Raw genomic sequence first — 15009 nt, 5'->3', positions numbered from 1 at the left:
AACTGCATGGCTATACTAGTTCCTAGTTGCAGGCTGAATAGGAGGACTCTGTCTCTCCAAACTCCTGCTTGGTTCCATCAAACAAAGGGCTTTTACTTGGCCTTTAGTTTTCAGGACTAAGATTTGACCTCTAGGTCTGTGTATAGAGGAGAATGAATTTATGGAGTGATTTGGGCTTCACTAGAGTGTAATTGGAGGCCTCGGGCTATGCTGCTTTTATCCTTCGTAATAAGATGTTGCATCAACAGAGAAATAAATTAAGTAGGGCTGTCAAGTGATTAAAATTAAATGCGATTAATCGTGCGATTAAAACATTAATTGCAATTAATCACACTGTTAAACAATAGTAGAATACTATTTATATAAATATTTTGGATGTTTTCCACATTTTCAAAGACTGATTTTAATTACAACACAGAATACAAAGTGTACAGTGCTCACTTTATATTATTTTTGATTACAAATATTTGCACTGTAAAAATAAAAAATCATATGTTCAATTCACTTAATACAAGTACTGTAGTGCAATCTGTTTAGCATGAAAATTAAACTTACAAATGTAGAATTATGTACAAAAAATAACTTCATTCAAAAACAAAACAATGTAAAACTTTAGAGCCTACAAGTCCACTCAGTCCTACTTCTCGTTCAGCTATTCTCTCAGACAAACAAATTTGTTTACATTTGCAGGAGATAATGCTTCCTGCTTCTTGTTTACAATGTCACCTGAAAGTTCTCATGGCACTGTTGTAGCCAGCATTGCAAGATATTTACGTGCCAGATGAGCTAAAGATTCATATGTCCCTTCATGCTTCAACCACCATTCCAGAGGACATGCATCCATGCTGATGATGGGTTCTGCTTGATAACGATCCAAAGCAGTGCAGACCAATGCATGTTCATTTTCATCATCTGAGTCAGATGTCACCAGCAGAAGGTTGATTTTCTTTTTTTGGTGGTTTGGGTTCTGTAGTTTATCCATTGGAGTGTTGCTCTTTTAAGATTTCTGAAAGCATGCTCCACACCCTGTCCCGATCAGATTTTAGAAGGCACTTCAGATTCTTAAATCTTGGGCCCAGTGCTGTAGCTATCTTTAGAAATCTCACATTGGTACCTTCTTTGCGTTTTGTCAAATCTGCAATGAAAGTGTTCTTAAAAGGAACAACATGCTGGGTCATCATCCGAGACCACTATAACATCAAATGTATGGCAGAATGTGGGTAAAACACAGAGCAGGAGACATACAATTCTCCCCCAAGGAGTTCAGTCACAAATTTAATTAACACATTATTTTTTTAACGAGCGTCATCAGCATGGAAGCATGTCCTCAGGAATTGTGGCCAAAGCATGAAGGAGCATACAAATGTTTAGCATATCTAGCACATAAATACCTTGGAATGCCGGCTACAAAAATGCCATGCGAACGTCTGTTCTCACTTTCAGGTGACATTGTAAATAAGAAGCGGGCAGCATTATCTCCTGTAAATCTAAACAAATGTGTTTCTCTTAGCACTTGGCTGCATAAGAAGTAGGACTGAGCGGATTGTAGGCTCTAAAGTTTTACATTGTTTTGTTTTTGAGTGCAGTTATGTAACAAAAAAAATCTACATTTGTAAGTTGCACTTTCACGATAAAGAGATAGCACTACAGTACTTGTATGTGGTGAACTGAAAAATACTGTTTCTTGTGTTTATCATTTTTACAGTGCAAATATTTGTAAATATAAATTGAGCACTGTACACCTCGTATTGTGTTGTAACTGAAATCAATGTATTTTAAAATGTAGAAAAACATCAAAAATATTTAATTTAAATGGGTGTTCTGTTTAACAGTGCAATTAAAACTGTGATTGATCGTGATTCATTTTTTAAATTGCGATTAATTTTTTTGAATTAATTGCATAAGTTAACTGTGATTAATCGACAGCCCTAAAATTGAGCAATCTCCTATATTCCACATTCAGGGACAGTGATTCATTGATTCATAGATTCCAAGGTCAGAAAGGATCATTGTGATCATTTAGTCTGACCTCCTGTATAATAGAAGCCATAGAATTTCCAAAAATAATGCCTGTGTGAACTGGAGCAGTGGTTCTCAAAGCCAGTCCGCCGCTTGTTCAGGAAAAGCCCCTGGCGCACCGGACCGGTTTGTTTACCTGCCGGGTAAACCGGTCTGGTGCGCCAGGGGCTTTCCCTGAACGAGCGGCGGACCGGCTTTGAGAACCACTGAACTAGAGCATATCTTTCAGGAAAAAAAAATCCAATCTTAATTTTAAAATTGCCAGTGACAGAGAATCCACCATGACCTGTGGTAAATTGAGTGGTGTTTTGTTGGTGTTTTTTTGTTAGTATAAGGGACACTTTGCTAAGTTTAATCAAATTATTGGATTGCAATGATACCACATTTGTTTTATATAAAAGGTTAAAGCTGGGTGAATTTTTATTTATTTATTTATTTTGGACAAATAATTTCATTTGACTAAAAATGAAGTTTCAGTTGACCTAAAATTTATTCACAAATTTAACATAAATACTTTTGGCCAGTCACAGAATGGCAAGAATTAAATGTGCAGGAAGGAGGTGCTCCTGTGAGTTTACTCCCCCTTTATAACCTTTAGCTCAGCAGTTAGGGTACTTTCTTGGGTTGTGGAAGACCTGGGAAGACCTGCTCCGGAAAAGACCTAAAACAGACCTCCCCATTTCACCTAAAATTCATATTTGATTTAAATCAAACCAATTTTTTAAAAATAGTATTTGGAACTGCTACTGAACTTCAAAATCAGTTTTTTGTTCAGCTCTCCTGAAAATATGTGTTCACATACCAAGTGGTATTAGAAGCTATATAAGTCCTCTGGAAGGATAAATAAATGTTGAAAATTTTCCTGAAAACATAGTATTACAGAAAGTAGAAGTGGGAAAGGGCCACCTTGTCCATTCCCTAGCAGTGCAGGATTGGGAGTAGAGCAGACAACTACAGAGTAATAATTTATAAAGCACACATGAATTAGGATTTTTCTTTTAGAATTTCATTAACCTGAAAATCCAGTTGAGATTCCACACATCAATGGATAACTTATATATTGCACATATGCAATTACATGCATGGGCAAGCATCTCCTCTATTACATGATCTGATTAATTTTAAGCAAGTTTTCCAATATTTTGTGCAGTCTCCCTATTCTAATTTTTACACTTTGTTTAAAAGTAAAATAGCTGACAAGTGATTGCTACAAAAGCACAAGCACATGGAAGAGCTGTAGCAGGTATAGGGCATATTTATACATATTTTCTTTTTATGGAGTGATACATTTGAGGCCCAATCCTGTATTCCCTGTTCACCCTATTGAAAGAGGTTTGGGTGCACAGTGAATGCAAGATTGGGCTCTTGGTGGCTTGTTATTGCAGAATAATACTTACTAATGTTTAATTGTATTTGGTTACAGCTTCATTTGATACACTGGTATTCAAAATACAGTAATTACGCTGAAGCTTTGAGAAACTATGATGGTGTGGCTATTTTGGGTATTTTTCTGCAAGTAAGTAGAAAGAGCTCATTCTTTCTTTGTAATATTGCATACATTTGTTCTTTGCAGGAGAAAGGTTCCTGCTCTGTTTTTCAGTATTGTATCACATTAGAGGACATGTTCAGAATGGTGGATTATGTTCTGATGTGAATAGAGGGACTGAGGAAGACGTCCTAACCACAGGGTGTACTCCTCCTGCTCAGGGGGCGCAGTGTCAATAGCGGGTGGCTGTCCAATAGCAATCAGGGGTGCACTGTATTACTCGCTGACTGATTTCTATATCCGGGATCTCTCCAAAAGATTCCGCTTTAATCTTCCCATGAGAAAAACATGCCAAAAAACAGCATGTATCACTTGTACCAGATTTACCTGGTGGGTGTATAGTTTTAGTTTCAAATGGTGGGTTTTAGCCACTCATTTCTCATCAATGTTAATTAGAGATAGACCCAAGTTCAAACTCTGAATTGGGATCCTGATCAAAATCTTCTCAGTCTTCAAATCCAAGGTTCTGGTTCAGCCCATTGCAGAAATGGGTTCCAGCCAGGAAGTTTAGATTTGGTCCAGATTCAAACTTCCTCCTAATTGTGGAATTTGTTCCAAGATTTTGGTTTGGGCTCATTTCTAATATCAATGGACAAAAATCTGAGGTCCTTCCTGAGTTCTTTAGCTCTATTCAGGCAAAACTCAGTGGGTCCAGTAGTAGTTGTTTAATGAAAGACCCTCAGATGTTGAAAGTCTGTAGTGATTTTTCTTTCACATTATGATTTCTGTGTCTGTTATGAGAATGAGGAATGAGAGCACTGGCTATTAGCAGATGTAATAGGAGCCGGTGCTGAGTGAGCTTCTCCACACATCTCTGCAAATATACCCTGAGCCTTTTTAGTATATTAGAGTAAATTAGGTAAATTTTAATATTTACCAGTCAAATTATGTGGTGGTCTTGTGAGAAGAGACCAATTTCTGAAGTTTTCTCTGATGCCAAACTTCAGTGGGTGTTTGGTTTACATGGGACTCACAATGAGGCCCAAGAGAATAAGGACAAATTTGCATTACTGGTGACATGAACCATGTTTTAAGCCATTCTTTCAGTGATGAGAAGTTACATTACTTTTAGATTGTGCTACCCAGGGCCTTCCCATAAACTGTAATCCTATTCTGAAATACAGAGAGTCCTATTATAGTATTTCTTTGCTCTTCTCTTCTTTTCTTTACGTGAGATCAGATCCTTTGCAGAGATATCAGCTTTCTGCTCATATTTTCCCTGGATCCTCAGCTTGGCATATAGTTGTATTTTTAATAAAGTCAGGCTTCTGCATAAGGGCTAAAGCATGCATTTGGTAGGAGAATTACCATCAAATGGTACATATGCATGCTAAAGAAACTATACATTTTCTATTTGTTATACGTCCAAAATTGTGTGAACTGTGAAACTAATTTGCTACTAATCCTCAGAAATTCTTCTTTTGCATCAAGTTTATATTCAATACTGGGAGCCCACCCTGCTCTCACTTAAGTCAGTGGTAGTCATACGAGTCACTTCAACTGGAGCATGATTGAGCCTGGTATGTTGTTTTAGCAAATACTACTATAATGAAAAATCAAGCAATGATTTTTATATTATTCAGGGTGTTTTCCCCCCTATCAGGTGTAACATTTTGTTATTGTTCCATACAAGATGTTCTGAGAATGTTGCTAATTAAACTGACAGATGGGATGGGTCAAGTTCAGTTTTTCATGTAGTCGTGACCTATAATGATGAAGGGGAAAAAAGCAGCTGTCATATCTATTTTTCAACTCTTGCTTCCTGCATTACAGGTAGGAAAAACTCCCAAACCAGAGATGAAGAGAATTCTTGAAGAAATAAATGGTATTAAAACAAAGGTAACAGAACAGTTTTTATTATATTAGGTTAACTGAGTAGCTGCAGTAGGGAAAATCAGAAAGCCAGATTCACTAGTCTGCTCTGGCTGCTTTGCACTGTTCCAGCAACACATAGCAGCCAGCGCATTCTGGTGGCTATGGCCCGGAATATCTTTTTTTCTTTAAGGAGAAATGTAATTCCTCCTCTCATTTCTCTAAGGTTCCGCATTGACTTCAGTGGGCTTTGGATCAGTTGCCAGGCAGCTCTCGTTGATAATTAGTACAACTATCATTGCAAACTCTATCCTAAACTGCTTTTTAAATTAATTAATGATCTAAGGGCCTTGTCCCATACTTGTCCCATTATATAGGCAGAACTCCCACAGAAGGGAGCTCAGTTTGCATACGAATTATAGTATCAGGACTACGTTTAACACCGGAAATAAATGCAACCACTGGGTGTTTCCTAAAAATATTAGTCTGTGACCAGCATTGGTGGGGTTCATTCTAATTCTACTAAAATAAAATTCACTCTTCAGAATACATCTGACATTGATTATGTCACTCACCTTTTTAAGAGTTTGCTTCTGCAAGGTGCTGAGTACTGTGTATCCAATCCAGCAAATCACTTAAGCCTGTGCTTCACTTTAAGCACATAAGTAGTACCACTGATTTGCAGGGTCAAGTCCTGAACCTCTCCACCAGCTCCCCACTCTCCATCACCTCAGCTTTAAACTTCTTTGCCTTCTCTTCAGTCCCTAAATAACTCCACCTCTCCCTGCTTAACCAACCGTGAATCATTTATTACTCTGTCCCTTGCCCTCTTTGCTCTGCCCATAATGCCAGAGCCACCATTTCTCTCTTTTTTTCTTAATGCCTTTTTTCATGCCATCATCTACCTGTGGAACAGCCTCACCACTGTAATCAAAAGTTCCTGAATAAGTGAAGAGATCAAACACTGTCAGATACTATGTTAAAAAGACAACAGTGATACCAGCCCCATTACATGGCAACTGAGACTGCCTGTCAGATTTTACACCATGTTTTAGTAACAATGGAAACCTAGCTGTTCAGTTTTGGATAGTGGAATCCAGTCATGATGCATATATATCACAGAAATCCAAAACTGGGCTGTAGCTATTCTGAAAAAGAAACAGTTCAAGAAAAGCAGAGAAAGATAAGAGCATGAGCTAAGGAATTAAAATCAATGCACAGCATCTTGAATTTTATTTGTTATACTTTTTTTTCTTGGCAAAGTATAAATCTGAACAAGGCTACATATTTATGTATTTATAGGACGGGTTAGTGAAAATATATCCTGGACATAAATATTTCATGCACAGTCACAATTGTTAGGTAACAGTACATTATGGTGACAAGTTCTAAGAAGTTACTGTACTTAATTACATCAGTGGACACTTTGATAAAGTGCATCTTATTTTATTTCTTTGGGAAATCTCAGCCTTGGACTAGTGGTCATTTCTAGAAAAGTAAGTTACAGAGCAAATGTTTGAAAGGAGGTGGTCAGCCTCTTACATAATATTGGACATTTCATTAATTCTTCCATGGAAACTTGACTCTCTCTTTTTAAGCAAGCTCAGTGTCTCCATTAGTGTTACTAAAGAGATTTCTGTTTTATTTATTTGAAGGGAAAAGAGGCTCCTTTTTCAAACTTTGATCCATCAATTCTTTTTCCTAAATCTTGGGACTATTGGACATACCATGGCTCCTTGACTGAACCTCCTTGTGATGAGTGTGTTACCTGGATTCTTTTGAGGGAACCTATTATTGTCAGCCCAGACCAGGTAAACTTCAGCTGGACATTAACCTCCCTATTGTCGTGGTTCTCTCACAGTTTCGGCTTATTTATTTATATGCCATATCCCAGCCCTACTCTTTCAATAAGAAAAACTCCCCTTGGAGTTAATGGGAAATTGCATGAGTAAAGACTGGGTTAAAATAGAGTAAAAACTGAACTTCAGGATTGGGCCCTTCTGTTAGTCACCTCCTCAGCTGACTTTAGTAGAAGCACCATTGGGACCCCTAAAAGAGCTGCACAGGACTCCAGGCTGCTAAAGGTATGTCTACACTGCAGCGGGGAGTGAGTCTCCCAGCCCCGATAGATAGACTTGGGCTAATGGGGCTCATGCTAGCCTGCTAGCAATAGCTGTGCAGATGCTGTGGCACTGGAGGAGGGACCCAGGGGTGAGAGTGGGTGTGAGGTGGGTGGCTAGCTCAAGCCTCCGCCAGTGCCACACAGCTATGAGTCTACCTATCCAGGCTGGGAGGCACACTCCAAGCTGCAATGCAGACATACCCTATGAGCCTATCCACCCACCCCAGTTCCTTGTCTGTCTCCACATTTGGAAAATTGTTGGTTCCAGCTCCTAAATTCCTAGACCATGTTGCTGGGAAGGGTCAGGTCAGAGGCCACAGAGCTTCACAAATCAGTGAGATTGTAACAGACTGGGGGAGAATAGGAGGGGTCACAAGGAAGCAGGAGGTGATCAGAGAGTGTTTGTGTGGGTTTTGTGGCTACCAATGTGGAGGGGGCTGATTGTAATCGGGACTATTGTAGATTGAAACAGGAACAGTCTTTCTCATACATCAGCCAAAGAGGAGTGGCAGCTTTCCCTCTGCTTTCCTCTTTGTCTACTCTCCCCTTTACTTAAACTCCGGATTGTAGATGATGGAGCTGGATGTGGCTCACACATGTTATTTGCCATAGAGCCTTGCAAAACCGAAGCCTGCACTGTCCAAACACCAAGCAAATTAAATTTTAAGCCACTAACCTAGATACTTATGTGGCGTGATAAATCAGCAGAACATTTAGTGCATGTAGAAAAAGCTATAGTTATATTTGCTTAAACCATTTCAATTCCAAAGAGGTTTTTCAATTTATAACTTTCTGAAACTTTCATTTTTCAGGCAAAAAATGTCCCAGGTCTGTTCAAGTTGATTTTTTTTTGTTTTTCTTTTTTGCCTTTTGAAAGTTTGAGCAAAACGACTTCAGACATTTTTGAATGAAAAGAGAGTGAAACAGTACACTTTTTTTCATGGAGTGTAGTGATTGAGGCAAATAATAAATAGTCAGCTATCTCATTCATTATCCATTACATGTGCTCATCTAATTAAAAACTGTTTGTAATGCAACCTCAGTTTTGGCATTTTCAAATTTCTGAGGGATTCATTTTGCAGCCACAATGTTCTTTCAATATAGTCTTATTTAATATTTCAAAAGATTCCTTCCTAAAATCCATAGGAATCACATTTTAACAGGTGGAATAATATTTTTTTAACAAATGGTACTTCTAAAATAACTTGCCCCACATTCTAAGTGGCAGCATGTAACAAATAAATTAATGCAAATTTTGTAATCCTTTTAAATACATTTCTGGAAATGTTCATGGCCAAATTTGAATAAACAAAAGCAACAACTTCAGAGAACCTTAATTTCTCCAATCTGAAGGCCTCATGTTAAACATAACAGTCTCATAGCAGAAATAAATATTTTTTGTAAATTTCCACACACCCTAGTATACTCATAAAGGTGCTTAAATGATTGAAATTGGATGAAAATGACCAATGACCTCCTTGGTGATCTCAGATGTAAAGGTCAGTTTTCTAATCTAGGATTCAGAGTAGCAGCCGTGTTAGTCTGTATCCACAAAAAGAAATGGAGGACTTGTGGCACCTTAGAGACTAACAAATTTATCTGAGCATAAGCTTTCGTGAGCTACAGCTTACTTCATCGGATGCATTTAGTGGAAAATACAGTGGGGAGATTTATATACACAGAGAACGTTATACACATGTTATACTCATGTTCTCTGTGTATATAAATCTCCCCACTGTATGTTCCACTAAATGCATCCGATGAAGTGAGCTGTAGCTCACGAAAGCTTATGCTCAAATAAATTTGTTAGTCTCTAAGGTGCCACAAGTCCTCCTTTTCTTTTTAATGTAGGATTGTTCCCATGCTCAGCAGTCCACAATGAACGAGTCCCGAAGTTCAAGAGTCAATGGGAACATGAAAATTCTTTGAGTCAGACAGTGAGTGAGTGACATGTTACACATGCACGTAATAGATACATGTAGACATATGTTCTTATCCTAGGATCTCAAGGTGTTTTATGACTACAGTACACATAAGCCAATGCAGGCATCTCTGACACTCCATACGGATCCTGGCAGGCATCAGTGTATCACACAGCACTTTATTTCCAAATTATTATGTCCTGATACATTTGTGGCTGCTTAGTTTAAAAAAAAACTGAGTGAGTGGAGTACAGTGAAATCACCAGAACTCAGATCTGACTTGAACCTTAAGAGGAAAGCTAACACAAGCACCTGTATGACTGCGTTTTACATAGCTCATTCAAATACAGAGCCAGTCTGGAGGTCACTTCCTTATTTTTCTTTGTTTGTACCAAAATATAAAGGCATTAGATATTTGGAAGCTTCTCCTTGTATGCAAAATGCAAATTGGCTCTGGTCAGTTTTCCTGGCACAACAACAGATCTGGTTAGAGCCTTATTACTGACTCAGCTGTTTCCATCACAGGGGATCATGTACGGGTTTATATGAAACTCCAGTGTAGGTATAGCTATTCGTGAACAGCTCTGTGTTGCATCAACAATAAAAATGTCAATTTCCTCTCCTCCCCTACTTTAATGGGTTGATCTTAGTGTGAAATTCTTTTAGAATGCAACAGCTATGTGCCGAATCATTGATCCAACTTCATCTGATGTGTTTCTGATCTATATTCAGACTGCTCTTCTTTCTAAATACGGCTAGTAACAAGTTTGGGTAATTAATTGTTCTCCAGGCAGCCATCAGGTCCTGTGTGTAATCTGCAGGGAAGCACCTTGATCTGCTCATCAGAAGACATTGATCATTTCTACAAAGTGGATAATTAGTACCTGTAGATGGTGCTTTGTCATTCTGCTTTACAGACAGAATTATTATTAGTAATATTTTTATTGCAATAATGCCAAAGAGCCACAGGCAAGGACAAGGGCCCCACTGTGCTTGGCACTGTATAAACACAGAACAAATCAACAGTTCCTGCCCCAAAGAGTTGCAGTCTAGGGCCATGTCTACACTGCGGGCACTATAGCAGCGCAACTATGGCCCAGTACTGATGCCGGCAGTAACCCCAAAGTGGAAACACAGCCTAAAGTGATGGGAGGGTTTTTTTCTATCACTGTAGGAACTCCACCTCCCCAAGCAGCAGTAGCTAGGTCAATGCACTGCGTTGACACCTGGCATTAAGTCAGCACCCCTGAGCTCTGTAGCTATGTCTACCTACATTTTAAATATAGACCAGGTTTAAGTAATCTTCACCTGAGAGAGGTTCACAGGCTCAGGCCCTTAAAGATCTCTAATCCTCGAAATGTGCTAACATTGCAGGCTTGCTGGCGATAATTGTTTTAAGTGCTAATCCCTTTGCCACAGAGACCAAGATAGTGTTCTTGCATGGCTGAGATACTGAGGGCAAATTTTCCGGTGTGCACCTGGAAAGATGTGCTCATCCCATATGCGTTAAGCCATGCAAACAGGTAGATATGTACATCGTTACCCAATCCACATACTATTACTATTTTATTTCTATAATATACTTGGCATGCCTGGCACTTTTCAGCAAATGTATATACTAACCCTCCTAGGTGCACCCCAGTGTGGGGGCATGGGTCCAGCAGGAGTGGGTTGCATGGAAATAGGTATCGCTGGGTGCAAAAACAGGGAAGAACATTATCAAGGCTTGAGAAGTACCTGGAAAATGTTGCTTGTGGCATCACACAAAGAGAAGATAACCCTGGATTTTTAATGTTTTCACCAAAAAAGAAACAAACCGAAGGCCCAGCTTCTAATCCATCTAAAGCATTGCAGGGGGCAGCATCTTGCTATCTTAATATTGCTGACACTAGTATTGAGTCTTCCTACTGTTCCACAGCAGAATACAGTCTTGTGCCTCAGCTCACTACTGAAGCAAAGGATTTGTTGGAAAATCCAGCCCTAAGGCCTTCTCACAAAGGACCAAATCCTGACTCCTCCCCCGCAACCCTGGAGGACTCTATTCCTATGACCAAATGGTGCAGTTCTTGTGCTGAAAGGGAGGGGATAGGATTTGGGGCCCCTGCATAGGTGGTGCACACCCCTTGCATGTCACAGAACCCTGCAAACCAGTGCTCCCTGCACCCCATCACATTGAGCCTGGGGGCAAGACTGAGCTGGAGAAAGCAGGGGTGGAACCAGTGGATCTCTGACTATGTGGATCTATCTACTGTAAATATTTATGTAATGCCACTGTAGTATCTAGGTAATGGGTCCCCTGGCTATTCTAATCCTCCGAGGGTAGCATGGTGGCCATGAGGGTTACTGCAGCCAATGCAACTCTATGGCCTTCGGGGGAAAATTTCTTCAAACTGGCAGCTCCAGTTTATAGCCCAGTCACTCTGATGATGTTCTGGTTAAAGCACTGGGCTCAAAGGTCAGAATTCTCAAGTCTGAGAATTTTCATTTTGGTGCAATTACTCACTGTGTATTTTCCTTTTATACTGCACTGGCCAGATTTCTCATGGAACGGAAAACACATGCCTCTGTTCTACAAAATAGAATTCTTCTTCGAGTGATAGCTCATGTCAATTCCAAGTAGGCGTGTGCGTGCCATGTGCATGATTGTTGGAAGGTTTTCCCCCTAGCGGTACCCTGGAATGGTGCCTTAATGGTGGTGTATATAGGTCCCTGCCGACCCGCTGCCTCTTCGGTTCCTTCTTACCGCAGGTCATTGGAGCAGCTTCTCTCTCTCTCTTATGTTTAGCATGTAATCCCCTGGTGGACTGTTCTCCATTGTTTTCCGTAAATAGTTCAAAAAATGATTTGTAATTAGTATTAGTAGTTAGTTAAGTATCAGTTGGGGGTCCCCCCCCATCTTGTTTCCCCCCTGAGGAGTGGGGCATGCATTGGTCTCAGGGTTTCAAGCTGTGCAGGTCCTGCCTGAAGCCTGTGCTTAAGGGAGACCCACACGACTCCTGCCTGAAGTGCCCTGGAGAGGCACACTAGTCAGACAAGTGTAAAATCTGCAGCAGCTTCAAGCCCAGAACAAAAAAGGAATGGAACTTTTGGCTAAAACTCCTCCCAATAGAGTCAGTCCTTCACCCCCTGCCGACCCAGGTGGAGTCCGACCCTAAGCCCAATGCTTCGGTGCGCAGCACGCCAGCCTTGGTGCAGGAAGCTTCAGTGCTGAGAAAAGACTTGGCTAAGGACTCTCAGCACTGCCATTCCCCGGTGCTGAAGATCGCCCCTAGTGCAAGCACCAAACACCTCCCATTCGCCAGTGCCTCACAAGAAAAAGAGAGCAGATAGGAGGTGCTCCCCCACTAAAGTAGTGGAGTGGGCAGGCACCAATGGGGTGCATTCCACATCGGGACACCTGGCCTCGGCCCCACCTATACCAGCACTGTTGACTCCAGCCTCTCTGGGAAGTCCATCAAGTCCGGTCCTGGTGGACTCCCCAGTGCAGGAGGATGATATAGACCTCCCATCCACGCTGCACACGTTTGAAGCAGCCAGGGACCTGATCGTGATGACAGCGCAGTCCCCCCCATCCAGCACCAGCTCACACACCGGTGACAGTTCTACAAAGAGGCACTGTGGCCTCCCGGGGCAAGCTTATGATGATGCAGTGCCATTCACCATCACCATGGCACCGTTCCCTGGCACCATCTCAGTCCACTCTGCCCTGGTCACTGGGATCAGACTACTCTTTGGAGTCAGAGGTGGACTCCTATGCCTCTAGGTGAAGCCAGTACTGTTCCCAGCACCGCTCGAGGCACAATGAAGGGCAACCATTGCTCATGATGTCCTGGCCTCCACAGTGGCAGGGGCTGACCCAGTGACCCTTTTGGACACTGTGGGCCTACCGCCAAGTCCAGGACATGGGCTTCAGATCCCTGTCAGTGGGCTTCAGAGGTGCAGATCCCTCCCTCTGCCACCTCAGTGTCCCGGGAGCCTCCTCATGAACAAGAAACAGACGCCCAGGTCGGCGCCAACACCAGTGCAGGGCCCAGCACCAGCACTGGTACCAAGACTGGTGTGGTACCAGGAACCAGCACTGTCCCCAGCACCACCCAAGGGGTCACCATGCAGGGGGATTCCTGCAAGCCAGAGGGTCAAGAAGACCCAGTGTCCCCGTGGTCATCATCCTCATCCTTCCTGAATGAGGCTGTGGGTGGGTACCTCCACCACACTGCCTGCCATAGACACGAGGACACATCAGGACTTGCTCAGGAGGGTGACCCAGAACCTGAATATGCAGGCGGAGGAGGTCTCAGAGGAGATTGATCTTATGATGGATATTCTGGCTCCTGAAGAGCCTTCGAGAGTGGCTCTGCCCCTCATTAAGACATCCAAAAGGTGTTGTGGCATACACCTGTCTCTATTCCCCACACAGCTAAAGGGGTAGAATGCAAATACTTTGTGCCATCTAAAGGGTATGAACACCTATATACTCACCCATAGCTGAACAGTTTGGTGGTGGAGGCAGCCAACCACAAGGAATGGCAGGGACAGCCAGGGCCCACCCCCAAGTCCAAGGAAGCAAAAAAGCTGGATCTCTTTGGTCGGAAGGTATTCTCCACCAAGAGGGCTCCAGCTTCGCATATCAAACCAGCAGGCGGTTCTCAGCCATTATTGCTACAATTCCTGGAACACCTTCTCCAAGTTCCAGGGATTGCTTCCAGAGGACTCCCACTCTGAGTTTGGGACAGTCCTGGAGGAGGGCAAGGTGGTCTCAGGAACCTCCCTACAGGTTGCCTTGGACTCAGCAGATCTGGCCACTCACAAGATGGCTACTGCTATAGCTGTGAGACGCAGCTCATGGCTTCAGGTCTTGGGGCTCCCTCATGGGGTCCAGAATAGTATCCAGGACCTACCCTTTGACTCTTCGGGACGCTTTTCAGAACAGACAGACTCAAGGCTCCATAGCCTTAAAGACTCGCGGGCAACCCTTAAATCCCTGGAGATTCACATGCTGGCCCCGCAAAGGAAGCTGTTCAAACCTCAGCCCATTTCTCGCTTCTACTCTGCTCCTCCCAGGCAGGACTATAATAGGAAGTGGGGCAGGAGTAACAGGAGGCGCCCATCTCAGTACTCCTCAGGTCAGGGCCAGGGGGCAGCAAAATAGCACTCAGCCTCAAAACTGAACTTTTGAAGGTACGCCTGAGGACGGAGCACCAGTTCAAACCCCGGCTCCTTCCCCTCCTTTTGCAGATCATCTATCCAATTTCTACCATGCCTGGTCTCAAATAATCGCAGACTGATGGGTCTTGAGCACAGTAGAATTGGGATGTTCTCTCCAGTTCTGTTCCCTCCTGTCTTCCGACCCACCATACCTGTTCCTCTTCAGGGACCCTTCTCATGAGCAACTTCTAGTGCAGGAGGTGCAAGTGCTCCTGCAACTCAGGGCAGTAGAGGAGGTTCCTCTGGAGTTCAGGGGTAGGGGGCTCTACTCCTGTTATTTCCTAATCCCCAAGGCCAAGGGTGGGCTAAGGCCTATTTTAGACCTGCGAAACCTCAACAAATTCATGAAGAAGTTGAAATTCCACATGGTCTCCCTGGCTTCC

The 15009-nt window shown here is 42.3% G+C and overlaps 1 protein-coding gene across 6 annotated transcripts in view; it reads left to right on the top strand.

Moving 5' to 3' along the window:
- The window catches only part of LOC125632617 (carbonic anhydrase 3), a 39508-nt gene that overhangs the window by 11998 nt on the left and 12501 nt on the right, over window positions 1–15009 (top strand). For 4 of the 6 annotated variants that reach the window (XM_048841120.2, XM_048841119.2, XM_048841121.2 and 1 more), the window contains exons 4-6: window positions 3443–3535; window positions 5339–5404; window positions 7033–7188. In XM_048841120.2, coding sequence (XP_048697077.2) covers window positions 3443–3535; window positions 5339–5404; window positions 7033–7188 — 315 coding nt within the window. Of the gene's footprint in view, window positions 1–3442; window positions 3536–5338; window positions 5405–7032; window positions 7189–8311; window positions 8542–15009 lie in introns of those variants that run through there. The other 2 variants (XM_048841122.2, XM_075125077.1) reach the window with 2 other exon arrangements.

Source organism: Caretta caretta, chromosome 2 (genome assembly GCF_965140235.1).
Source record: "Caretta caretta isolate rCarCar2 chromosome 2, rCarCar1.hap1, whole genome shotgun sequence".
NCBI classification, from domain to species: domain Eukaryota; kingdom Metazoa; phylum Chordata; order Testudines; family Cheloniidae; genus Caretta; species Caretta caretta.
This window is presented reverse-complemented; position numbering and strand designations above follow the sequence as displayed.